General features: G+C 45.3%; 1 protein-coding gene across 1 annotated transcript in view; it reads right to left on the reverse strand.

Annotated features, from left to right (window-relative positions):
- The window catches only part of LOC145415574 (uncharacterized), a 90,937-nt gene extending 72,158 nt beyond the window's left edge, over window positions 1–18,779 (reverse strand). The window contains exons 1-2 of the mRNA XM_080284794.1: window positions 18,707–18,779; window positions 16,306–16,530 (exon numbers count right to left, since the gene is read on the reverse strand). Of these exons, the coding sequence (XP_080140920.1) occupies window positions 16,306–16,530; window positions 18,707–18,779 (298 nt within the window). The remainder of the gene's footprint in view (window positions 1–16,305; window positions 16,531–18,706) is intronic.
- Window positions 18,780–26,885: the final 8,106 nt, after the last annotated feature.

Below are 26,885 nucleotides of genomic sequence, written 5' to 3' on the forward strand. Positions count from 1 at the left end.
TGCTGAAAGCCTCAGGAGATAAAAGACTGAGGTTAGTCACCGACCTGATAAATAGGATTATATAGGAGTGTGTTGTCCCAGATGATTGGCTGAAGAGAGTAATTGTAAATGTGTACAAATGGAAGGGTGATGCCCTGGAAGGAGGAAATTTTAGGGGTATGAAACTTTTTGACAAGATAATGTAGGTAATGGAGAGAGTTCTAGAAGGTATGACTAGAGAAAGAGTGAATACTGATGAGATGAAGTTTGGGTTTAAGCCAGGCAAAGGGACAACTGATGCTGTATTCATTGTTTGACAGCTTCAGGAAAAATATATACGAAAGAAAAGGGAACTGTACAGTGAGTCCTTGAAATACGAAAACTCGAAGTACAAATATCCAATGGTACGAAAGCGATAAATGTAGGACAAATTCCACAATACGAAAGTATCTGTCTCAATGGTATGAAAAACGATACGAGGAAATACGAAAAATTCAAAATGGGCACGCTGCACAGCGCCGCACTCGCTTGTGATGAGAAAACAAACTAACCCCTCTCTGGTAAACACATTTTCGCGCACTTCCCAGTCAAGTCACGTCCGTCCTCTCCTCTCAGCTTCGCTGTACGTTACACTGTTTTTCGCTGTCCTTCACCTTTTCGTATTTTCACCATGCCTCCCAAGCGCCCTGCATCGTCTCCAGCATCCAGGGAACCAGGTGCAAAGAAGAAACAGAATCATACTCTCACTCTTGAGAGGAAATTGGAAATAATAAGACGCCACAAGGAGGGGCAGGGATTCTCGGAGATTGGGCAAGCTTTAGGCCTTGAACCATCAACCACTGGGACTGTGATGAAGAAAAAGGAAATGTACAAGAAGATGGCCACCTCCTTCTCTTCATCTTCAGCCGCCGGCAAAGCCACGAGGACCTGCACCTTTCACACGGACTTAGCACCATATCAACGACACAAATCTCCAGCTGCAGCACAGGTCTATATTTAACTGTACAATGTACTAATATGACAGTAATTAGTTTTATGTTTTATTTTTTTATGTCTGTACAATAGTATAGTACTGTATACGTGTACTGCATACTTGTAAATAGGAGGGGTAAAGTTTTAGTGGGGGGTCCAATGGGGTCCTGGAATGCATCCCCCCCTTTATATGTACAGTATATTTCAATGGGGAAAATCGTCCTGATATATGAAATTTCGGATTACGAAAGTTTTTTTTGGTCCCTATCTCTTTCGTATTTCGATGACTCACTGTACTTTCTTTTTCTTGGTTTGGAAAAGGCCTTTGACAGAGTTCCTAGAGAGGTGGTGAAATGGGCAATGAGAAAGCTTGGGGTCAAGGAGTGGCTGGTTATGGCCATGTAGGTGGGTGCTCTCACCCAGGTACGGGTAAATGGAGATTTGAGTGATGAGTTTCCAATGAATGTTGGTGAGCACCAGCGGTCATTTCTGAGCCCCTTGTTGTTTGGTACTTGAAGCCCTGTCACATGACTTCAGAAATGGACTCCTCTGGGAGATGTTGTATGCTGATGACTTGGTGTTGACTGCAGAGAATGAAAGGGAGGCAGAGCAAAGATTTAGGAAGTGGAGAGATGGTATGGGGCACAAAGGCATAAGAGTAAATGCAGATAAAACAAAAGTGACGGTATCCAGGGCTGGAAGCAGTACTGTCAAAGAAGAAGGAGAGTGACCATGTACAATTTGCCACAAGGGCATGGGAAATAATTCCATCTTGTGCTGCGTCTGGGACAAGTGGGTACATAAGAGATGTAGAGGTATTAGAGGTAGACTGCGAGATAATGCTAATATCATGTGTTTGGTTTGTAGGGGAGAGCATGTGGAGAATGCCAGGCATGAAAGGACTAAACTTGCTGGTGAGTATCTTGAGTGTGTGGAAGAGTTTTGTTATTGGGTGACATGTTAGATGCTGGATGTGAGGCTGGAGCTAGCTCTGTGGCTGGAGTGAAGAGTGGTTTGAAGAAATCCAGGGAGCTGTTGCCTCTCCTGACAATGAAAGGTGTCTTCCTACATGCTAAGGGATCTTTGTATGCAATGTGTGTTAGGATTGTAATGCTGTATGGTAGTGAGACCTAGGTGATATATATATATATAATGAAAGAGGATACTTGCAGGTACAGAAATTACAATGATTAGGTGGATGTGCAGTGAGTTGAGGGGATGGATGGGACTTGAGTGTATTAGTGTTGTGATGAGGAGAGGTAGATTGAGATGGTTTGGGCATGTGGAGAAATGGGGGATGATAATTGGGTGCAGAAAGTGAGAAGTGTTAATGTTAGGGGTAGGATTGTGAGAGAGAGACCGAAAAAGGCCTGGGACAAGGTCACTGAATGTAACCTTAGGGATAAGGAACTGAATAAGGAAACTGCCAGAGATCGAGATCGAGCAGCAAGGACAGCCGCTGGCATCATACAATATCTAATGTGGTTATTAAAATCTTTAGAGAGGGTCTCATACCCTGGGTAGGGGACCCCCATATCTAGTTTAACCTACTGTCTCCAACGACATTAATCCAGCCCTGCCCACTACCAGTTGTTAATCTAACGGTCATATGATCAAACAACTATAGGTGAACTCCATAATGAAGGACATGATGTACGATGAATGTATATGCTGCACAAGAATTCTTCTTCTCAGTCGAATGCCCCTGATTGGCTTTCATTTGGGTCTGCCACAAATGCACTTTTTAGTACTAGGCAGATATAAAGAGTGGGTGTGAGGGTTGTTCAGCTCGCAGCTCCATCTGTTATCAAATCTACCGTCGTCCACACTAGATTAAATTTGGTTAGGTCGGGTTGGGTTAGTGTAGGTTAAGTTTGATGCAATGAAAGTCGGAGATAGCAGCTGAAGACTTCCTCCCCATCTCCTTTTTTATATACGAAGATACATTTGTGACATATGCTTTATAAGGAAAAATGCTTAGAACTGCTTAAATTCGGCAATAAGCATATTAATTTCAGCGTGTTGGGTGTTTTTCGGGTCTCACTAATCTGAATGACAAATGACACCCAATGACGAATGACAACGGTAAATGTAAATAATAGCCTCTCCCGACTGCCATTCGTCATTCAGATTAGTTTGGCCCAGAAACTGAATGATATTAATTTCACATGGAATGACACTGATATTACCTGTCATTCCAGTCATCCCTCTGTCGACACTCCACTGCATCGTTAGGAAACCGAATGATATTGGAAAGGCTATACACCTCGAACTAACCTGAACCTGAATATCACATGGAATGACACTGATATTACCTGTCAATCCAGTGTAAACCCTCTGTTGACACCTCACTGCATGTTTCGGAAACTGAATGATATTAATATGAAGTACGCTACAATGACAGTAGTGTCATTCCTTGTGATATTAGCGTCATTCTATTTCTTAACTCGCCGCCCAGACATAAAATGGTACAATGGTGCCGGCCAATTTTCGTTTTTTTTTTTTTTTTTTTTTTTTTTTTTTTTGGCTATAATGATAGATTTTGATGTGAAAAAAAACGAATATGACCATTTAAAAACTCACCGGAGACTAGAAGTGCGTTTTCTGGAAGTCCCTGGTCCGCCCCTCAGGTGTGGTTTCGCAGAAGAACCGCAGCGAAGGTGAGAGAAAACCTCGTTTTCTATGAAGGTAAACTCAGGTATTCTGGCCAATGTTACTCACGGAATGTCTAGGAATGTTTTTTACACTTTTCATTTCACGTCATAGGCATAATTTATTTTTAACCACTGGATTTCATACAGAAAACATTTTTTCTTCCCTATAAATCTGCAACACCTGTCACCTGTCACGTATCTTTCTCTGCACTGTGCATTCTTTGTCTTACACTTACGGTACCTTAAGTACAACTTTACTTCACTATGTACTGCATTTACACTTACGGTAAATTATTTACAACATGCCTTCAATATACACAGACACTGTAAGAGTATTTCTGAGTTTCTCACTGTGAATACATCGTCTTACACTTACGATAACAACATTACTTCACTACGTACAGTCCTTATACTTACGAGAAAATATTCACAAGAGTCTTTCACTTTCTTACTCAATATGTGGTACTCCTCAAAGGAAGGATAGATGCGCAGACCAAGGATGCATTGCGCGCACATACATAAGTCCTTCCGCTAAGTACGCGGCCTTGCGGTGCTATTTGCGCACACATGACACCGCTGCGGATTCTGACGAGTCTCAGTGGGAGGGATGATCGTGGGGAAGTGGCAACCGGTGAGGCGGAGAGGTGTTGCAGCGGTGTGGCGGTGGCGAGCTGCAGTCCTTTCCTCTGAGTATTCCCCCAGTATTTCCCGAACCAGCTCACGAATATAGCCCTCAAAGGTCTCCTTTACCCCGGTTACCTGAGCTTGGAGCAGGTGAGCATTTAAGACTGTGATGTCGAGGAGGTGGAAGAATAGTTTCTTGTACCACTTCATCGTAGGCCTGGCACAATCCAGGCTGGAACTCATTGCGTCCGACTGATCTACCTGTCGCATATTCGCATTGTAGCCAGGACAGGTTCTGGTTTCCAGACGTGGCGCCGCCCTTCTGTCCTGTAGTCGATGCTGTCGGGGCGGTGTACGAGTGGCTTGTGTACAGACGAGAGGAGGAAGACGTCTCTGTCGTGATGCCAGGCTGTTGCAAGGATGTTATTGGCCTTGTAAAATACAACTTCGTTCTTTTGCAGCTTCCTCCCCACCTTCACCATGTGCTTGCGGCTCTTTTTCACAGTGCCACACAGACCTGTCTCCTGAAGGTGAAGGTACCTGGCCAGAAGGGGGCTTGTGTACCAGTTGTCCAGGTACAGGACGTGCCCACGATGAAGGTACTCATCGATCATCGTCTTCACCACAGCCCCAGACAGTCCAGGTTCGATCTTCGACGATGTCCGTCTGAACACCTGTGTACAGGATTATGTCCTGCACATACCCAGTCTTACAGTCGCACATAACGAAGATTTTGAAACCAAGCCTGTGCCTTTTGCTGGGGATATATTGCCTGAAGGCAATATTACCTTTCTATAGCCAAGACTCTCGTCTATGACGAGGTCTCTGTAGGGAGGAAAAGAGGTGAAATGCGTGGCTTGCAAGAGAGTGCCCCTGAAAACAAGGTGAGGGAAGAACAGCGTAGTGCCCCCAGAAACACGGTGAAAGAGAAACAGTGTAGTGGCCCCAGAATCGCAGTGAGAGAACAGTGTAGTGCCCCCAGAAACACACCAACACCCCTACCCGGACCCCACGGAGTAGCCACACCCACACTAGGGGATCCAATACGACAACGGCATAAGGCAGCCCGGGCCGTGCGCCTTTATAACACCCAACCGTCGCACCACCACCCTAGCAGAAGGAGGACACTACCTTTGGGGAGTGGGACTGCCAGATCAGACTGGGGTGGAGCTGAGATCTCAGTTCCTGACAGCGCCCCTCTGGAGACGGCCAATTGCCGCTCCCGCCTTCGTCAGTCGGCCAAGCGTCGCACTGAAGGTGTTTCCTCCGAGACGGCCTATTGCCGCTCATCTCTTCTGCCCCAGGAGACGGCCTATTGCCGCTCCTCCCTCCTGCCGAAGGAGATGGCCTATTGCCGCTCTGGAAGCTCTGCCCCTGAGACGGCCTATTGCCGCTCATCCCTCCTGCCGAAGGAGACGGCCTATTGCCACTCTGAAGGCACTGCCCCTGAGACGGCCTATTGCCGCTCATCCCCCCTGCCGAAGGAGACAGCCTATTGCCACTCTGAAGGTGCTGCCCCTGAGATGGCCTATTGCCACTCATCCCCCCTGCCGAAGGAGACGGCCTATTGCCGCTCTGAAGGCGCTGCCCCTGAGACGGCCTATTGTCACTCTGAAGGCGCTGCCCCTGAGATGGCCTATTGCCGCTCACCCCTCCTGCCGAAGGAGACGGCCTATTGCTGCTCTGAAGGTGCTGCCCCTGAGATGGACAATTGCCGCTCTTCCCTCCTGCCGAAGGAGACGGCCTATTGCCGCTCTGGAGGTGCTGCCCCCGAGACGGCCGATTGCCGCTCCTCCCTCCTGCTGAAGGAGACGGCCTATTGCCGCTCTGAAGGTGCTGCCCCTGAGACGGCCTATTGCCGCTCTGAAGGTGCTGCCCCTGAGACGGCCTATTGCCGCTCTGAAGGTGCTGCCCCTGAGACGGCCGATTGCCGCTCCTCCCTCCTGCCGAAAGAGACGGCCTACTGCTGCTCCGAAGGTGCTGCCCCAGAGACGGCCAATTGCCGCTCTTCCCTCCTGCCGGAGGAGACAGCCTACTGCTGCTCTGAAGGTGCTGCCCCTGAGACGACCGATTGCCGCCCCTCCCTCCTGCAGAAGCAGACGGCCTACTGCCACACTGAAGGTGCTGCCCCTGAGACGGCCAATTGCCGCTCTTCCTCTTGCCGAAGAAGATGGCCAATTGCTGGTCCAAAGGCACTGCCCCTGAGACGGCCTACTGCCGCTCCCCCCTCCTGCAGAAGAGAACAGCCTACGGTCGCTTGAGAGGTGACCAAAGGCCCACTGACTCCCCCACACAGCCACGGCCTATTGTCGGGCCCCACGGCCAAAAGAAGGTGTCGTCATCGCCCCTGCATGAGACAGGTGCCTGGCTTCCCAGTACCAGAGAGACCCCGTGAAGCCTAACAGCTTCCCTTGGTGTCCGGTCTCTACGCCTGGCCCTGGAGAAGACTCACCTGACGGGCCCTAGTGCAGGACGGTGCCGCAGCCCCTACCTGACGGTGCCCCTTGATTCTGGGGACCACAGCCCTCAGTCTCTCCAGGCCCTCCCCAGGACCCCCGGGTGCAACCTCTCCGCGCCCAAGAGATGGCGAAAGACCTCCACCTCTGACCGAAACCTGAGCCAGAGACTTCTGGACCTGTTTGGCCCCAGTTCTGAGGGCCACACCCCTAAACCTAGCCCGGAGACTACGGGCTCTTGTGCCATGTGCAGCCCTGGACGCAAGGGGACGCCCCTGTGAGCCGTCCCGTGCCCTCTCGGCACACACTCCCTTGGCGGTGCCCCTGGTCCGGCAGAATAGACGCTGGTGTGTCTCCCCGCCGCCCCCACGACACGAGTGAATTACGTCAAGTGTGGTATTGCCCCAGAACTAGTGAAGTGAAATTATGTTAAGTGTGACGTTGCCCTAGAAAACAGATTACAGTTATATAGTGACTTAATGTATGTCAAATGTCGGGGTGAGTGAAATCACGGGCGAATGAGTAAGAACGAGTACAGTGAGTGAGATCTGAGGAATCCGACTCACAAATGACGCCCTTATAGAAAACCAGTAAGACTCTTCCCCTAAGGAATTCTCTGTAGTGAAAATATACTTATGTCCCTTGTTACTAGAAAACAATAGAGAAGTGAGAATAATATCCTCCCATGCATATTACCGTAAACACAGTGAATATCTAGTGTCCCTCTACTCCCTCGCTTCCTACAGAATCCCATCCCCACAGCTAACGTAACGTGAACGAGAGATAGGATCAAATGTCAAAACCCCTTTGCTATCAGGTGATACTAAGAGTGAATGAATAATACTTACCCTTTCCCAATATTACCATAATTCTGTTCCGGCCCGTCATGAGTCCTTCCCCTCTTCCCCCCCCCCCCGTGTGAACTCCCTCTTCCCGTGCTCCCACGTTCCCTGTACACCTTTTCACTAGACTTTCTGTATTGGCAACCGTATTGGTTAAGTCAGTATCCTGCGAGATACTAATATCCTAGTTAAGGTTTTATTTTTGTGCCACATATTGTGTTGTAATATCTCATGCTTTTGTCTGTGTCTGACTGTGGTAATATACGTGTAAAAGGTTATTACCTGAAGTTTTTGTGTCCTGCCTCTCTTTCATTGCACTAAGCTCCGGTCTCGAAAGAGGACCCCGCTACACATTAGGTGCTTTAGGACCGAGGAGTCGGGCCTTTTTCACCTAGCATTACAAGAGGTATGAAATTTCTCACGTAGGTGATTGAAAACCACACGTATCCTCCTCATCCTGTCCGTGTTGTTCGCATTTGCAGGGTCAAGTTGGTCAAAGAAATGCAGTCGGCTCAGGATGTATTGGAACCGATTCCCCCCCCCTCATTACTTTCCCGAAGGTAGGTGTTTCCATTAGTGGATCTACGGTCCAGTAGAAGGGGAGATGGTTCTTTTTCAAAATCCCCATCAAAAGTACCAGGCCTAGGAACACATACATCTCGTTTAGGCTCACATCCATCTCAAACAACTGGCTATGTGGCGTCTGCGTTGCCCCTGCATGCTCAAAGGCAGCAAAGGAGTTAGGGCAACAATTCTCAATACAAAGTCCGAAGTAAAGAAATTTCTGAAGAAATCTAGCCTACTTGAAGCTGGGGTTAGTTCAGGTACAGTACACCCAGCAACATGCTCGTATGTGAAAGGGTGTATTTCTGGAACAGTCACTCCCGTCCTCCCACTCCCACGTCAGTTCCTTCTCATCACCATCATCACCTCCCTCATCCCTGGGCCGTAGGGAAGCTTGGGGAAATGTGGGGAAGGAGGGAAAAGTCTCACTGGAGGTGCTGGGAAGTGCAGGGGATAGGGGAACACTTTCCCTCAATGTGCTGGGAAATGTAGCAAAAGGAGGAACACTCTCACATGATGTGCTGGGTGTGGGGAACTGGGGAACACTTTCAGTGGATGTGCTGGGTGCGGGCAATGGGGGAACACTTTGTCCTGAGGTGCTAGGGCAGGCTGGGTCAAGTGGGTGCGAAGGATAGCATGAGTGAGATGACTCACCCGCGTCCCCCCCATGTGGAATATCCCAAATCTCCCTCTCTTCCTCCTAACTTCCAACTCCACATGGGGAAATCTTTGGCTTCCCCAGCCACCCAGGAATACTAGAAGCCTCACCTTCCTCCTCTGAATCCTCCTCCTCATCACATGGGGCTAGGCAGTGACGTGCTGATGGCCTCATCCCTCTGGTACTAGCATACCCCACATACCTGGATTTTCTTGGTGTGGGTATTTCCTCCTCACTAGTACTTTCATTTTCCAGTTGCACATAATCCTTATCTTGCACATCGCCGTCAACATTGCTTTTGCCAGTGTAGGGCACCTTCAGGAGCTCCTGAATCTCCTCATCAGAGAGACCACGGCGAGACATGACTGTACTGTATGAGTGGTACAAGCAGAGTGAGGCAGAGCAAGGGCGATGACTCAGCACGTGGGTGTATAGGCCTGAGCGCTTGAGGCAAGATGGTGGAAGAGTAGACGTATATCCTCATCAATTACTGTGTGCCTAGTTTGAAAATTGCACTCTCCATGATTTTTTTTTTAAATGACGTTTTAAAACGGCACTGGCACAGGGCGGACTAAAGATGGACTGAGGTGTAGAGACAACATGCACTGGAATTATAGGTATTATCCATGTCATTCCATGTAATATCTCCTGTCATTCAGTTTGCTAAAGATGGCATGATGTACAGGGAGAGGATATATAAAAGAATGACAAGTAATTTCAGTGTCATTCCATGTGATATTAATGTCATTCTTTCTCCAAGAGATTGCATGAGGTGTAAAGAGAAATTATACACTGGAATGACAGATGATAACAGTGTCATTCCACGTGATATTAATGTCATTCGGTTTCCTAAAGATGCAACGGGTATAGGGTTTACACTGGAATGACAGGTAATATCAGTGTCATTTCATGTGATATTAAAGTCATTCGGTTTCCAGATAAGACTAATCTGAATGACGAATGACGGCAGGAGGCGGCTATTATTTTCATTTACCGCTGTCATTCCTCATTCAGATTAGTGAGACCCGTGCATTTCTGAAAATTTACCTAACCGTCTCCTCACTTTCACTGTTTTCTTGATTCAGAACACCTTTGGCAATCTGTTGTTGTACTTTAAAGTGCTTCCATTTGCTAGCTTCGTACATTTGTTTACTCCTCCATGATTTCTGGTGAGAATCTCTCCTTGTCCTGCAGAGCTATATGGTCTTTGTCCTAGCTCGGGGGATTTACTCATCCCCCTCCCCTGTTTTACATCTGTCATTGTGGAAAATATCAGGTTTGATGACGTCACATGAAAACCCTCTATAAACAGGCCTGCATGATTAGCGTTTGACATAATGCTGCATGGATTTAAAAAAAGTAAGTCTAAAATCCTGGTAAAGCCACTCCGGACAACGCTCTCCCTAAGCAGAACAATGACACCCAACTATCATTCACCAACTCATTCAGCTTCTGTAGACCATCATACAGCTTTGCTCGTGTTATGATAATACTGTATTTGTTCGGGTACATTACATGCAAACATAACTTACATCCCATACTGTGGCAGGACCCCCATTTCCCTTCACCGTGCAGGGTGGAGGCTCCCATTTTCTATCTATGCATTCTCTTTCATATTATGGGATATGTAGCCTATCATTACAAAATAATAATAATAATAATAATAATAATAATTAATAATAATTGTTATGCCATGTGTTCAGAGATTAACTTCTTGCTCTCTGAGTATGTGGGTCTGATATTGCGTTCTTTCCAAGACCGGGTCCAGAGCATGCAACCAAAGGAACAAGGCTTGAAAGCACGGGCTAACCAGTCTTACACGTATATTATTTACAAAGAATACTGTACAGTGACTTGACACAGTGGGTATGGGACCACTATTGTGCTCTGTATCATCGGGTGAGGGCTGCTGGGTGGTGTAGAGGGAGGCCTTTCACTAGAGGGGCCTCCGTCAGTGTGTCGGCCCTCAGGGCTGGTTGAGTAGGCACACTGCCTTGTGCCTGCTCTTAGTGGAGGACAGTTCACCGGCTTGTCTAGGGAGGTCTCGGCCGGGAGTTCTGGGGGCGTCCCTCTGTGACTGGTGTCTGCAGTCTCGCCTTTGTCAGGAGTCCAACAGGGGCTGCCTGCGGTGTCTCGTTCATCGGGAGTCCGACACGGGCTGCCTGCAGTCTCTCCTCCCGCGGGAGTCCGACAATTACTGGTGACTAAGGGGCGCTGGTTGTAGTGAGTGTACCTCTGGACTCACTATAGGGCCACTCCAGACCTCTTCCAGCAGTGACTTCACTGGGGAGCCTGCTCTGCCCCCTGTGGTGCAGGGAGAGTGAGAGGGGCGTCCCGCTCAGCCTATGGAGGAGTGAGGCAAGCTATGGGCATGACCCGCTCGTCCTCTGGAGAAGTGAGCCGAGCAATGGTCGTGACCCTCTGTAGGTGTTGAGGTTTCAGCAGATGAGGTCTGCATGGTGGGCAGGGTCTCCCCAGCGGGCACAGTGGGTGCCGCTGCAATTCTGCTAAGCCCTGGGACTGCAGGCAAGAGTAGCATGGTGGGCATCCTCTCCTCAACGAGGATGGTGGGCATTGCAGCGGTCCTGCTCCAGGTGGGAGCTGCAGGTAAGGGAAGCACAGTGCGCGTCCCCTCCCAGACGAGCACGGTGGGCGTTGTTGCGGTCCTGCTGGTGGCTGTAGGTGAAAGGAGCATGATGGGCGTCCTTTCCCCAACAAGCACGGTAGGCGTCATCGCGGTCCTACTTGGGGAGTCTGCTGGCACACAGATCCTGTCCCGATTCAGGTGAGTGCTGATCTAGGCAGAGGGTAATGCGGCTGGGCCACGTACCTCTTGAGGATCCTGTTGAGGGGAAGAGGGGCGTGTAATGCTTGGGGGACGTATGTCTGTCTTGCTTGTTCTCTTCTCGCCCCTCTATGTGGTCTACCCTTGGTACATCTAGTATTTCAATTATAATAATAATCATCATCATCCGGACCCCCTTTCCCACCCTAGGGCAGGGAGAGGAGTAGTAACGTCCAGACAGCCTACTTTTGCCCATTTCAATAGGTCACGCTTCCATTCACTCATCATTCAAGCCGATGGAATCCTGGTTCCATCAGATAGGCCAAAAAATAATTCACCACGTTATGTAGCTTCACTTATAGGCTACATAGCTGATAGAATCAATCCGCATTCTGTCACGTTAAAAAAGGGTGCCAAGTCCCTGGTCATGCGTTTCGCACAATATTCATCCATCCAGCTCGGTCTCTTGTCAATCCCTTAGCCTCACCAACTTCCATACCTCTCTTCCTTATACACTCATCCACCATATCGCTCCACTTTCTTCTCGGCCATTCTCTCCCCGTGACCATACCATCTCAGTACGCTCTCTTCGATTCTGGTGTCCACAGACTTCTTCACTCTTCATCTTTCACGAATTACATTATTCAGTATCCTATCCATTCTCTGTACTCTACATACATTCCTCAGCAGTCCCATCTCCACTGATCTTACACCTAACTTTTCATTTTCATGCCACACCATAGTCTCACATCCGTGTGTTAAAGTTGGCATTAACACTCCTTCATGTAAGCTTCGAGCAGCAGCAACACTCAAGCCTCTGTTTTTTATCAAGGCCTCCATAGCACCAGCTTCTTTCCTTTCTTGTGTCATTCTACTTTCCACTTCTTTTGCGCATTTTCCTCTCTTTTCTATCACTGTATCCAGGTACTTGAACTCTCTCACCAATTCCAGTCTCTCCATTCACTGAAACATCACACTGGGAGTCACCTTCTCTCTCAATAACCATCACTTTACTCATTTCTACATTTACTCTCAAGGCACGACGCTCACTTACATCTACAAAACTTTGCACTAGTCTACCAAGTTCTTGTCCGGTATTTGCAAGTAGCTCTACATCATCAGCAAACAATAAATTTGAGATATTCCATCCATCACCATTCTTTACCAACGCCATATCCCTCTCTCCATTCTTCGTGTTTTTACTTCTCTCATCACCCCATCATTATATATAGGCTATTGAACAACCATGGGGGCATCACATAACCTTGTCACACACCCACATTGATCGTGAACTAATGACTTAGATGCCCATTTACCCTTACACATGCCTCACTACCATCATAAAAACTCTTGACTGAACCTACAGTATATAGCAGCGTACCATCTACTGTACATCGTACATGCGCAAAACCATCCACAATCCTTCTCTGTCTTCTTTGTAATAATAATATAATAATAATAATAATAATAATAACAACAACAACAACAACAACAACAACAACAACAATAACAACAACAACAATAATAATAATAATAATAATAATAATAATAATAATAATAATAATAAAAAGTCCGGCAGGGGTGAGCAGGCTTTTCAGATTTTCTATTGACGGTGGGTGTTCACATGATTTTCTGTTCACCATCATCCAATCCTGTGGTGCCCCATGAGCGTAGGAGCTCGGGGCTAGGCAAGTTGCTCCTAACATTTTAGATGCGTGGCCAGCCTCATTCATCCCTGAGTGGTATTACGTGTGCAAGAAACCCCAACCAGCCCTTGGATATGAACCTGCACAGGCTGAATCCTTTTGTTGCGCCATAATTACCCACTAAACCACCAGGCGCCATAATTTGGTTATATGGTTACCACCCACCGTAGTAAATGGTTTAGTGTACACGATACCATTTGGCTTGTCACTCAGTGTAGAGTCACCAGTAGGCAGAAAGATGAGGAAAGAATGAAAGACAGAGGAGGGAGTGTAAAGTCACTCGCAGGCAGAAGGAGGTCCTGACATTGAAGATGAGTGTGACCAGCCTCACTTATCCCTGAGTGGCATTACGTGAGCAATAAATCCCAGCCACCCCTTGGATATAAACCTGCACAAGCTCAATCCGATTGGAGCGCCTTAATTACCCACTAAACCACCAGGCGCCATAATTTGGTCATATGCTTACCACCCAGCATAGAAAATGGCTTGTCACTCAGTGTAGAGTCACTCGTAGACAGAAGGAGGAGGAAAGAATAAAGGAAGGAAAGACAGAAGAGGGAGTGTAAAGTCACCCGTAGGCACAAGGAGTAGGGAAGAATGAAGGAAATAAAAATAGAATAGGAAGGAAGGAAAAAGAAACGAAGAGAGGAAAGGGTAGACATCCGAGAGCAACATTACATCGAGTGAGTGGATGGTGAGCGCCCCCACCTACCACTACAATTTTCTGGAAGGGGTCAATCAGGTGGGAGAGTCGAGATACTGTACCACGTCTTGATACTGGTTGTTAATTTGATTTCAAGGAATATAAATTGTGATAGTCTGCCCTTGATGTGCAGAGTGTTCTTTTACTAATTTCACTAATTTATGTACGTCTGTTTAACCTGACTAACATACAAAATTTTTGCTCTCTGATCGCATATTCAACACTTCAGTACTGTACCCTCAGCAATATACTATAGCGGTAGCTGTGTGTGTGTGTGTGTGTGTGTGTGTGTGTGTGTGTGTGTGTGTGTATTCTGGGCAGCCGAAACTACACATTCAAATCGCACCAAAATTGGCACAAAAATAGCAAAAAAATATATCTATCTATCTATTGCCAGACGCCTCAATCCCGTTCGGGGTGGCCACAAACAAATCGCTTCCACGTCGCCCTGTCCCCCGCCATTTCACTGCCCCGCTCCCAACTCACACCCTCCTCTCTCATATACCTCTCCACCCCATCCCTCCATCTCATCCTCGGCCTCCCCCTCCCTCTTCCCCCCTCCACCTCACTCACATATACTCTCTTCGTCAGTCTTTCACCCTCCATCCTCTCCACATGGCCAAAAAAAATCGCTGCTCTGAAAACGATTGAAAAACTTGTACTATATTCAATGAGCGATCACATTTTGACCAAAATATGCTGCTCCAGGCGCCCGGCATAGGATCTCTGTAGAATTTTTTGCCCACAGGTATAACTAAAATAAATTATAGCAGCGCGAGAGCCCTCCCCAGGAGCAAGTGCGAGGGGCCCGAAGGGCCCACGAGCACTTGTAATATACTATAGCACTAGCCGTGTGTGTGAGTGTGTGTGTGTGTGTGTGTGTGAGTTTGTGTATTTTGGGTAGCCGAGACTACACATTCAAATCGCACCAAAATTGGCACCAAAAAAAAAAAAAAAAAAAAAAATCGTTGATGTGAAAAAGCTTGATCCCATCACATTTGAAAACTTTTACTATATTTTAATGAGTGATCACATTTTGACCAAAAAACGCTGCTCTCGAAGCCCGGCATAGGATCTCCGTAGAATCTTTTGCCCAGAGGCAGAACAAAAATAAACTGATGCAGTAGCCGTGTGTCTGTGTGTGTACTTCGGACTTTCGTTCGGACAACCTGGGTTCCATTCCCGAAGCTGGAAATAACACGATCAATTGGTTAGGTGCAAAAAATCCAAGTGACAAAGTTACACTAGAACAGCACATAAACGCGAGTGCCCTCTGGAGGAGCAAGTGCGAGGGGCCCGAAGGGCCCACGAACACTTGTTCCCTTGCATATGAGATCATCAGAGTCAAATGAGCCCACACCACCAGCGAAGCAATCGCCTCTCTTTGGTCAGCTGTTGCCCTACACCCTTCCTCAGCCTCACTGCAGTATCCATGATCTGAGACACATGTGGCATTCACGGTTCTGGAAACCTAACTGTTGATGTTGAAACTACTGCAGTCTGTCCTATAATATTCTTCCCATATATAAGGATATATCCTATGCAGCACAAGCTTTGCTTAGCTAGTCGGTCCATATGCCCAAGGAAAGGGGTTCTGAAGATGTGAACATCTACCATACGAAATATCGGTGGCAGCCTATGTCGTTGGAGTTGATGCTATTGTATTGCAGGGTGCAGCACATAAGTACTTTGTTGATTCTAATGAAACACTGTATGCGCAGTACATATCCCTTAACCTCTGAGCACAGAGCTCATATCCTTAGTTAGCTGCACCCGTCGGGAGATTTGTTCCTGTAATGGGTCAAGAAATTAGTTCTCTCACAGTTTACTGAGTTTCTTGCAATACCCTTGACAGATCGAGTCTTCAAATACTGTTTCTTCATTCAGCATTACAACCTAGCCTAATCAGAACACTATAATTTGGGGTTTATAGACTATATGTTTGCAGGGACGAGTCTGAATAGACAAAGGAAGAACACATCCAAAGGATTTGTATTGACTGGAAATGTCTCCGAAACGAGGGTAAGCGTACATAAGAGTGGAAGTACAGCAACACATAGTAACATCAGTGAGAAGAATGAAGTTGACTAAGTGAAAGAATAGGAGACTACGTACCGATAAAATAGTTTGATAGCCTGCATGAGTGAGTGAGGTGCGGGATATATTTTCGTTGGCTACAGAGGTTCCCTAGAACCTCTTACTTACCATATTATTTCGGTATATGACGCATTAATGATCTCTTGGTGCCAGAGAAGAACGCCTTCACGTGGTGGCACCCTTAGGATATACCTTATATGGTAAAGAAGAGGAAAAGAAAAAGTGAAATAGCTGAAATATGTACTGAAATATGTTTCCTTCTCACCCATCCTTAGTTCGTTGTCCTTGTCACTGGTAACTGCGTAAGACATAAGCGTAGACTCCTCCCTGAACCGCAACAGACGCACTCTGTAGCAGACAGTGAAGGAGAGGAGTTGAGGGAATGGCGTCAGGAGGCGGGCGTAACTTGTGGATGAGGGGACGCCAGACTTCTGCAGCACAAACACATGCACCTTACCAGGGTCCGGGGTGGCTTCATTCTCACTCACCTCTGTTACCAGTAATATAGAAGAAAATTAATGTCAGTTTCTCTAAAAATTGGAAACTGTTAGGGGTGCGGTGCAAAGATAGAAATCACTGTCAAAGATCCAGACGAGCATTTCAGTCCACACACAACTTTTACGGATGAAACCATACCCCCTGGGACACCATGGTCCATTCATGTCTCTTTAGAGGCGGATACCCCTACCACAATTATAGGAGCAACCTCGGAATCTGGTGGGATATTTCATAGGTTGTGCGTCTTCTAACTCATTCAGAGTAGTAGCCTAGCACTCCCACCACCTTCTCACTACCTCTGCTTCCTCACCCAGGTCCACCTTCCTGGTGATCTCTGCTCATCAGTCACTGCAACGCCCGCCTGCAGGAGTCCCAGCTTCAAGAATCAATGCTCGTCATATACTCGTATAGTACCGTGAACCATTGTATGCACATGTATGGGGCATGTGTAACCTAACCTATTTCTCTATTTGTAGTGTGTTCATAAATTCGAAGTAATAATCATACTAATATCAAAGATCGGTAATTGCGCTAAGTAATTTAAAACATCGTGGTAGGTGGTGGCGACCATCATCCACTCACTTGATGTAGTGCTGCCTACTTCTTCCTTAGCCTTTATATATTTTTTTTTTCTGTGCCTGCCCTCCTCTCTTCCTATTTCTCCCATCTTTTCTGTCACTTCTTATTGCTTTTCTTTTCTTTACAGGTGGCTTTACAATGAGTGACAAGCCAAATGGTTTCCTGTAAGCCAAGAAACAATTTACAACGCTGGGTGGTAACCATATAACCAAACCATACGTGCTCCCTATGTGTCAACAAATGGGTTGGTGGAGGGTTAGTGCCCCTCCCCGTAAAACAAATAACTCAAAGTCATTGGCCACCCCTTACGGGATTATTACGTCTGGCAATAGCTAGATAGATAGAATTTAAAACATATTAATTTGTAGACATACCTGATGCAACTGTAAATACTGTAATAATCTCAGTAACACTCACATCCTCCCTCTCACACCTTTACTTTTCTCTTACATCCATACTCAAGGAGGTTACATAAAACTTCCTTACCTTTAGTCTCACCCTCTCAAGTGCTATTCTCACTACTTCACTCACGATTGTACCCTCACATCCTACACCCTTACTCAGTCTTATGAACTCAGTCCTACACCCTCACTCATTCATGCCCTCAGTCTTACACCCTCACTCACTCATATGCCCTAACCAACTCTTACACCCTCACCTAACTAACTTTTACACCCTCACTCAGTTTTAAGCCCTCACCACCTCTTACACCCTCACTCACTCTTAAGCTCTCACTCTTACACCCTCACTCACTCTTATGCCCTCACCAACACTTACACCCTCACTCACTCTTATGCCCTCACCAACACTTACACCCTCACTCTTATGCCTTCACCAACTCTTACATCCTCACCCACTCCTATGCCCTCACCAACTCATACGCCCTTACTCTTATGTCTTCGCTCTTACACCCCTACTCACTCGAATGCCCCCACTCTTACACCCTCACACACTCTTATGCCCTCACTCTTACACCCTCACACACTCTTATGCCCTCACTCTTACACCCTTACACACTCTTATGCCCTCACTCCTACACACTTATTGACTCTTATGCCCTTACTAACTAGTACACCTTCAGTCACTCTTATGCCCTTACTAAATCTTACACTCTCACTCACTCTTATGCCCTAACCAACTCTTACACACTCACTCACTCTTACATCCTCATTCACACGCACACGCTAAGTCTCACTCACAACCTCTAAACGTACACTCTTTCACCCAAACTCAGACTCTTTTGGTGCCACCGCAGCGGTGGCTGAGTGGTTAGCATCGCTGACTGCGAAGCTGCCGCCCGTTTGCGCCAGGGCTCTAATCCTGGACTGGACAGCTGGCGTCACTCAACTCAGGTGTCCCTCCTCCTTTTGTGGCTGGTAGATAAAATGAGTACGTACGGTAATAGGGGAGTAACTGTGGTAACCTGGATGATGCGGTGGCCTTGTATCCCAGGATAATAGATAAAATAACCCTCCACAGGCTCAAAGGCCTATATTGTGGAGATGAGCACCGCGGGTACGCACCTCATGGCGTTTGCCTCCACCTTTACCTTTTTCTCGATGCCCTCAGATGGTCAAATATTTCCTCACCAGTATCACTTGCAGGGTTCTGAGCGAAGGTGTTAGCAAGGATCACTAAGACCAGCAGCGACCACATCCACATCCTCACCCTTCCACCGTTTCTCTTGTACTGATCACTTGTGTTTAAAATAGAACCCTCCTCTTTCATCCTATTTCACACTCGAGGAAACAATCAATTTTGTAACCCCCCTTTTCCATGATTTTCTCTTGCACTGTTGGTTAGCTTTATATTTCAATGGAAATTATTTATAGGATATTTCTATCTGCAGCGTGCCATATAGTCCTACACAATGTATTTATAATATCGAACGATGGTACACAATGAGAATTCCGAAATGATGACCTTTAGGTGGGGACAAGTCTTCAGATGTCATCGGATGGGACTATTTTTCTTGCATGGCTCCATCTCACCGGTCATTTTGCGATAAATAAGTGAGTATCAATTTACCTTGGCCTTAGCCGTTCAGTTTATACCGATAATAGTTGAAAGTTAACTTCTGTCAACATCAAAGTCTGGGCGTGCGTTGGCAATCGATTGGTGTAATCTAAAGGTAAGATGGGCTACTATTTCAAACCTGTGCAACAAGGACTTTCTTTGAAATCATACACCAAGCCCCTGATCCACAAAGCACTTACTATGTATTAAACTCAGATACTGTCGTGACTCTTGGGAACTCTGTTCACCACAAAACCATCTTGTGCCCTGCTTGTTACGTCGCAGGCTGGAGAGAAGATGCAACGCAACCAACACACATTCAAGTGTTATAATGGGGTACATGATGGGACGGTTCAGAAATTGCGTAACACTTTTTAAAACCAAAATTTAAAACTACACTCCCTGTAACACTCTTAAACACGAAGCTAACCTCTCTCAAAATATTACTCAACCCTGAATCCCCTTTCCCTTCCGGAATATCATCAACAGTTGAATAATGTGCAGAGATGGACAGGATCCTAAAATTCGCAACAAACTTCTAATTTTCATGTTCTTACCCAAGTGTTCTTACCTAATTTTTATCATTACAGGAATGAGTCAAGCTCGTGTTGTCCAGTGTATTAAACCATTTTCATCATACATATCATTCAGTTTGACTATAAAAAAAATACAGTAGTTTTGGCACACACTATTTCATTCGGTAATGCATTCCACTGATCATTTGCCCTATTATTTTGGGAAACTGAATTTCCTTTCGTCTCTCCTTTTTATGTATTTTTTTTTGCAGTGTCCTCTTGCTGATGCTTCCCCGTAGGTTATATATTAATTTATGTCAATTTTCTCTTTCCCTGAGATGCATTTATATAGCATAATCATGTCTCCTCTTTTCCTTCTCTCCTGTGTGTGTGTGTGTGTGTGTGTGTGTGTGTATGTGTGTGTGTGTGTAGGAATTTCTATGGTGCAAATATTACAAAAAATAATGGACTCGGTAGTCACAAGTTAGGCGCAGGTGCCATTAGGCTCATCTTGTTTTGTTTGAGGGAGTACTGCCATCACAACCATTTTATACTTTAATACAGAACATGATATAAGGGGTAATGTTCTTAGGTTTTGCAGTGTGACCAAATAGCGCACATATTCCATAAGTAAAAATAGCACATCTGTATTATTTAGGCTTTATATTTTACTGATACATAACACTTCTGGTACCCTCCTCACACCTCAGTAACATTTGAGTATTGTGACACCTGCTTGATATCCCTCACACCTCTGCGTTGTCATTTTTTAATCACCCGAAGTTTTCAAATTCCCACGATATGACACGCAGTCAAAAGCACATTTTCTTCTGAGTTCAGCAAAGTCAAACGTAAAACAGACTCTATACTCTCCTCTCCGTGTAGTCCTGTTAAAGCAAATGACAGTTACGACAGAGAATTTTTTGCAAGTGAGTTTGAGAATGTATAGCCCCTAGCTACGACAGGGGATTTGTTGTCAGCTTACAAATCGGACTCAGAGTGGGATTCTTGAACATAGTAACGATCGCTTCCCTGTCGTAACATAGAAATTTGTGTTTGCAGGAAGAACAAGAGACATGGAATGATTCTGAACTCTCCATATCCTTCCTGCCGAAAATAACCCACAATAAGTTTCCTCTCAAAACTATAATATGCTAACTTCAGTCAGGCGTAAAACTGCCATATCTCCATCTTCAGTGCTGAGTTGTATCACGAAATTAACACTAGAATACGGTGCTAGTCACGAAGAAGTGCTGTAGAGAGGATGTAGAGCAGTAGTATTACCTTATTCCGCCACCGAGCTACGGGAAATACGAGTAAGCCGCAAATAGTATGAAAATTTCCGCTTAGTTAAAATGATGGTACTATTATAACATGTGCCTTTTGTAGTAAGAACAAGATACATGAAAAGACTCCCTATTTTCCATTCTTCCTCCTTCCTGCAATAACAAATCATGTTTACGACAGAAAACTGATCATAAATTTGTGAATCTGACTCTGGGTGTCAAATTATCGTCTAATTATAAAGGCTCCCTAGAAGGCTACTTCTGCCTTAACGATTTATTTTACATATTACAGCTATATTTTGATATCCACAAGTGCTGGAGAGGGATGACTTCATGTGGTGGCACCGACATGACCGGTCGGCTTCACTGCCTGGTTGCACAAAAGTTCCTCAACCCCCAGGAGGATGGTGGAGTGGAGAAGGACAACTTCATCCTGCTCACATTTGAGATGAAATCACAACAAAGCAACATCAACAACAACAACAACAACAACAAATAATAATAATAATAATAATAATAATATCAATAATGTTTTCTGCAATAACAACAACAACTACTAATGCACTACTGTTTCTACTAGCCTACATATTTCCACGCGGACTACACAGCTAACAGATAAAAATATATTAACGTACCAAATATAAAAACAAGTTGGAAAGGAAAAGGTGCTATGAGGCCACCTTAGCCAACGAGAATCCTACTCGGCCTCGCATCCGCCCTTGACCGCTGCCTGATTAATATAGACGGCACCGTAACGGATCATTCGTTCCAAGAGAGAGAGAGAGAGAGACCAGATGAAAATGATGGATAGAGTTAAAGGTAGCTCGTATAAGGGAATTGAGAGAAAAGATAAAAGTAAAGGCAAAGAAAAATAATAAACGTTACCTCTGTGTGTGTGTGTGTGTGTGTGTGTGTGTGTGTGTGTGTGTGTGTGTGTGTGTGTGTGTGTGTGTTTAACCCAAATTCTGCAGAGGGAAGATTACGATAATGTTTGTTTTCAGCATCGGTTCATGTATAGAAAAAACTATCACAGCAAATTAATGTCCCTCGTCGACATTTAGGCACTCTTCAAACATTTCGCACATTTGGTTTATTATTAACCGTATTTATTTATTTATTATTTTACTTATTTCTGATTGGTGTTTTACTGTGGGTGAGCGGAAAGGGACTGATCCGTAGTCTTGCATTATCCTTATTTTAAGAAATATCCTGATTTTTTATCCATGACACAGAGCGCGGAGGCACAAAGGAGTTTATTGTCCACCGTAGTCATTTCTATCAGGGAAGGGATTTTTGTCAATGTCGGATCTGGATCTTAATATAGTTTGGTGAGCGTGAATATGGAGTAAAGGGGGACGTTTTGTTATCCGATTATTCTTGTTTACAGGATATGGTGAACCATCTTATCCTACCCGTACCATGGCAAATGGAATTCATTGTTGACAAGTGTCATGTAATCAAGGTTGGTAAAAGTGGAAAAAGACCTGATTGGGATTATAAGTTAGGAAGTAAAACCCTACACACATCAGAAAAAGACAAGGATCTAGGTGTGATTATCAATAACAATCTCCAGCTGACCACATCAGTGAGAAGGTACGGAACATGTATACACTGCTTGCAAATATGAGAATAGCATTCACATAAATAAATGAAGACATGCTAAGAAAGATAATAACATCATTCATCATATCAACCCTGGAGTATGCGTCAGTAGTCTGGAGTCCCCATCTCAAAAAACACATAGATAAGATAGAAAAGGTTCAAAAGGCTGCTATAAGATGGGTACCAAGCTTAAGGGATCTAAGCTACGAGGAAAAACTAGAAAAACTGAGTCTGCCTACACTACAGGAGAGAAGGAAAAGAGGAGACATGATTATTCTATATAAATGCATATCAGGGAAGGAGAAAATAGATATAAATGATTACATAGCATATGGGGATGCATCAGCAAGAGGACTCTGCAAAAAACTGCATAAAAAGAGAGGCGATAAAGACGTAAGGAAATTTAGTTTCCCAAATAGGGCAATTGATCAGTGGAATGCACTACCGGATGAAATAGTGTGCCAAAAACAATTCATAAATTTAAGGATATGTACGATAAAAATGGCTTAAGACACGGGAGAGTACGAGCTTGACTCATTCCTGTAAAGATACAATTAGGTAAGAACAATTAAGTAAGAACACACACACACACACACACACACACACACACACACACACACACACACACACCGCTCGCTGGCGCAGTGGTAACGTTCTCGCTTGCCGTCTGGTAGACGGGAGTTCGCGCCTCGCTCAGGTTGCGAAAAGTTTCACTGACGAAGTGGGTGGTTACTGTCCCCCTTGAGCAAGGAGACGGGTGTGTGCGTGTGTGAAGGTCACAGCCTTGCCCTTAGATCGGACTATATGAGCTCTCAGCTCCCTTCCGGGAGGGTAAAAGCTGACGATCACGACCATCAAGTGATCCTGACCGACCCGGTGAATTACACACACACACACACACACACACACACACGTACGCACTCACACACACACACACACACACACACACACACACACACACACACACACACCTGCTGCCCATTCCATGCTTTGGCTCGGTTCCTCCCTTTCCACACTACCCAAGCGTCACGGGCAAGGAAAACACTCAAACATTCCCCCTGGCACGACACGCAACCACCACTCTCCAGTTCAGGTCCTTATCTTAATTCGAACAGACTGGGATAAAGAATCAAGCCAGTACAGCACCAAGTTTTCCTCTATCTCGTATCCGCTTCAATTGCACTAAAAAAAGGAAACCGACTACGAGAATAAGCATTTTCCTTATTCACTCACAGTTATCCAGATAAAGAGGAGGTTTTTGTTCTTGTTCCATCTTCTGTTGTTCTTGTTCTCTGCTCAAGGAAGAGTGAGGAAGAAAGATTTAAATGCTTGGGATGAAACCATAGTGCATGGAGAAGGATTAAGAGGTGGGGGGGGGGAGGAAGGAGGAAGAAGGGGTGATGAAGGAAGGAGACATAAAGGCGGAGGAACAACAGGGTCAAGTCAGATGACTGGAGAAGTGAGTATGGAGGAACGTTATATGATTAGGGAAGTGCCGACAAAGAGGTGAGATTAAAAAGAATAAGACTTCAAAGAGTGGACAAAGACGAAGGGAAATTAAAGTTGAGGAAATGTAAAGAGAGGAGAACGAAGTGAAAAAGGAAGAATAACAGACTGGAGACAACCCACAAAAGAAGGAAGGAATAGGAAGAACAAGATTTGAGTGAGCCGAGAATGCTGATAAACATAATCGGGAAAGTCCGTCCGACGAAGTGGTTTCGCAAGTTTTTAGCTGAATTTGCACACAAACTCCGATTGTTCTCTGACTCAGTGACCCCGGGACAAGAGATTCCCGAGGGTGCTGACTCTCTGGATGCTGACGAGGACCTGAAGGAGCTGAAACCTCGGCTGGGGGTGCTGACCGAGGCTCTGGAGCAGCAAGCAACTTCTGACACGAACACCACGGAAAAGGAAATTGGTGGGTGAATCAGCATATCTTGTTGCCAGGTTTTGTGTCAGGGTTTGTGGGTACAAACACTGGGTTCTTAGCAGTACACACACATCCTTACATAGGCTACATTTACAGTAGGTCCTCTCTCCCTGTGTGTGTGTGTGTGTGTGTGTGTGTGTGTGTGTGTACAGACAGACAGATAGATATAGTTATGGATATAGATACAGATGCAGACTTATCTGTAGATATTCGTGTACAGTACAGCATATGGGAAACATTATTAGAATAATGATGAATTTTCGGTGTTAGCAACGACATATAACCTTCCTGACGCGGAGTGTCTCATAATCCCATATCACCTTAGAGAGGGCTTGATGCTCTACATTACTGAGTGATATCAAAGTTTAAGTGTTGTTATGAGTGATAAGTGTACCAACTGTTAAGATACATTAAGTGGACAGATAAATGATTGTGTATTTTCAGAGCCGCATATTAGTTGTTCTGAAGCCACGGAGACTGAAGCGTCCCTACAAATACCTCTCATTATAAAATGTGCAGAACGTGCATGCTGTGCAAACTGTTGTCACAAGAATGAGTGATCTAGTATGAAACATGCTAGATCAGAACTCACTTATTTCTAGGAACTGCAGCTACCGACGAACCCAAGGAAGTGCACATATTATTGCTGTCTTTACTTAACTCGCTCTGTCGTGATCTTCTTCGAGGCTGGAAGTGGTATTTAAAAAAAGTTTGAAGAATTGATTAGTGCTTGATGCTTTTGCGTTACATTATTAACGAAGTTACATTCAGTATATTAGACTGGTAAGAGATTTATCAATATAAAATCCAGTGCACTCTAAAGAACTACAACAATTGTTAAACATTCACGTGTGTATACTATCTCAGCCTGTGCCGAACCTATTAAGTCAATATTTAGATACTGTTTTTCTGTTACAGTGGAAAAATATGAAGTAAAGAAAATGTGTTAATATACATCACAAGATTTTTTTTTTTTTTTTATAAACAACACGAGAATGTAACTAATGAAAAAGAACAAGTTCTGATACTTATCACCGTGTCTTAGAACATCACCGGTACTTTTAACTTTATCCAGAGCCATTACAGCATCAGCAGCGCACACAAAAAAAAAAAAAAAATGAAAAGGCCACTCTTCTCGTGATACAGCAACCGTCCTGGACAAGAAGAGCAATTACAACATCAACAGACATAAAAAACTACCAACACAACCATAATCTACAACAACGATCGCCCCAGCCACCACCAAGGATATTGGACAGCACTTAAATACACTGACCTTCAACAACAACACTGAGTAGCAACAACAGCAATACTTACTGACACTCAAGGCCGGGTTATCAAGGGGACACAGTGAACACTGTGGCCAGGATTCACGAAGTATTTATGTACCGACGAAATTTTGGGATACTGGAGTGTGTATTTACAATGCGAAGGCCTATGACGATAATTATGTAGGCCTATTTAGTATCCTTTCTTAATCAGCCTGAAAGAAAAGGTACCGGGCTGTTACAGAGTTGGCACATTAACCGTACAGAAAATTGGGCCATCGACAAGCTCAGAGGTCTACGATAGGAAAGTGCCCAGAACCTATATGAGGTCCATAATCTGGTCCTAGCTACAGTAATCGTCAAACACTGGAAAAATTTACACGGGTTTTTGATAGACACTGGCTTAGAACAATGCTGCGTCTCTGCATCTTCCTCGTCCTCTGGGCATGCGTCTTTCCTGCTGTGATTGACGTCGACAGGGCACATATCAATCAAAATGCAGCTCTTGACGACATTCTTATCAACCCCTCCCCGTCCCAGCCACCCGAAGTCACAGAAACAAGGATATTTGATGGCTATGATCAGTTTATCGCCGGCCTGAGCAAACTGGTGGCCGCTCTGAATGATCCAGAATACGACTGGGAGGCACACGGATCCGCTTTGTCCTCTCCTGATTCCATTCCCTCTGATTCCCATTTTTCTGACTCCCTTTCCTCTGATCCCCTCTCCCCTGATTCCCATTCCTCTAATTCTCATTCCCCTGCCTTTGATTCCCACTCTTCTGATTCTCGTTCCTATAATTCCCGCTCATCCGTTTCTATATTAGATCATGATTCATCCCGTACTGATATGCAGTTGGCACCTGATTATCATTCCTCTGGTATATTTTTCCCGTCTCACGAGTCTTCCCCTTCTGGTATTCATTCTGTCAGTGTTCAAGGCTCCTCAGATATTTACGAGTCTGACTCCCATGATGCTCCTGATTATCCTTCTTACGATTCGGTCTTGTCTGAACCTGCAAATCCCACCTTACTCTCCGAATCCGCAAATCCCTCCGTACTTTCCGAATCTGCAAGTCCCTCCTTATTTTCTGAATTAGCCTCTCATCTTCATCCCCTTTATACCCTGTTTGGTATCGTCTCCTCCATGAA

Source organism: Coenobita brevimanus, chromosome 103 (assembly GCF_032717465.1).
Source record: "Coenobita brevimanus isolate Jiangsu-jjx chromosome 103, ASM3271746v2, whole genome shotgun sequence".
In the NCBI taxonomy this organism is placed as follows: domain Eukaryota; kingdom Metazoa; phylum Arthropoda; class Malacostraca; order Decapoda; family Coenobitidae; genus Coenobita; species Coenobita brevimanus.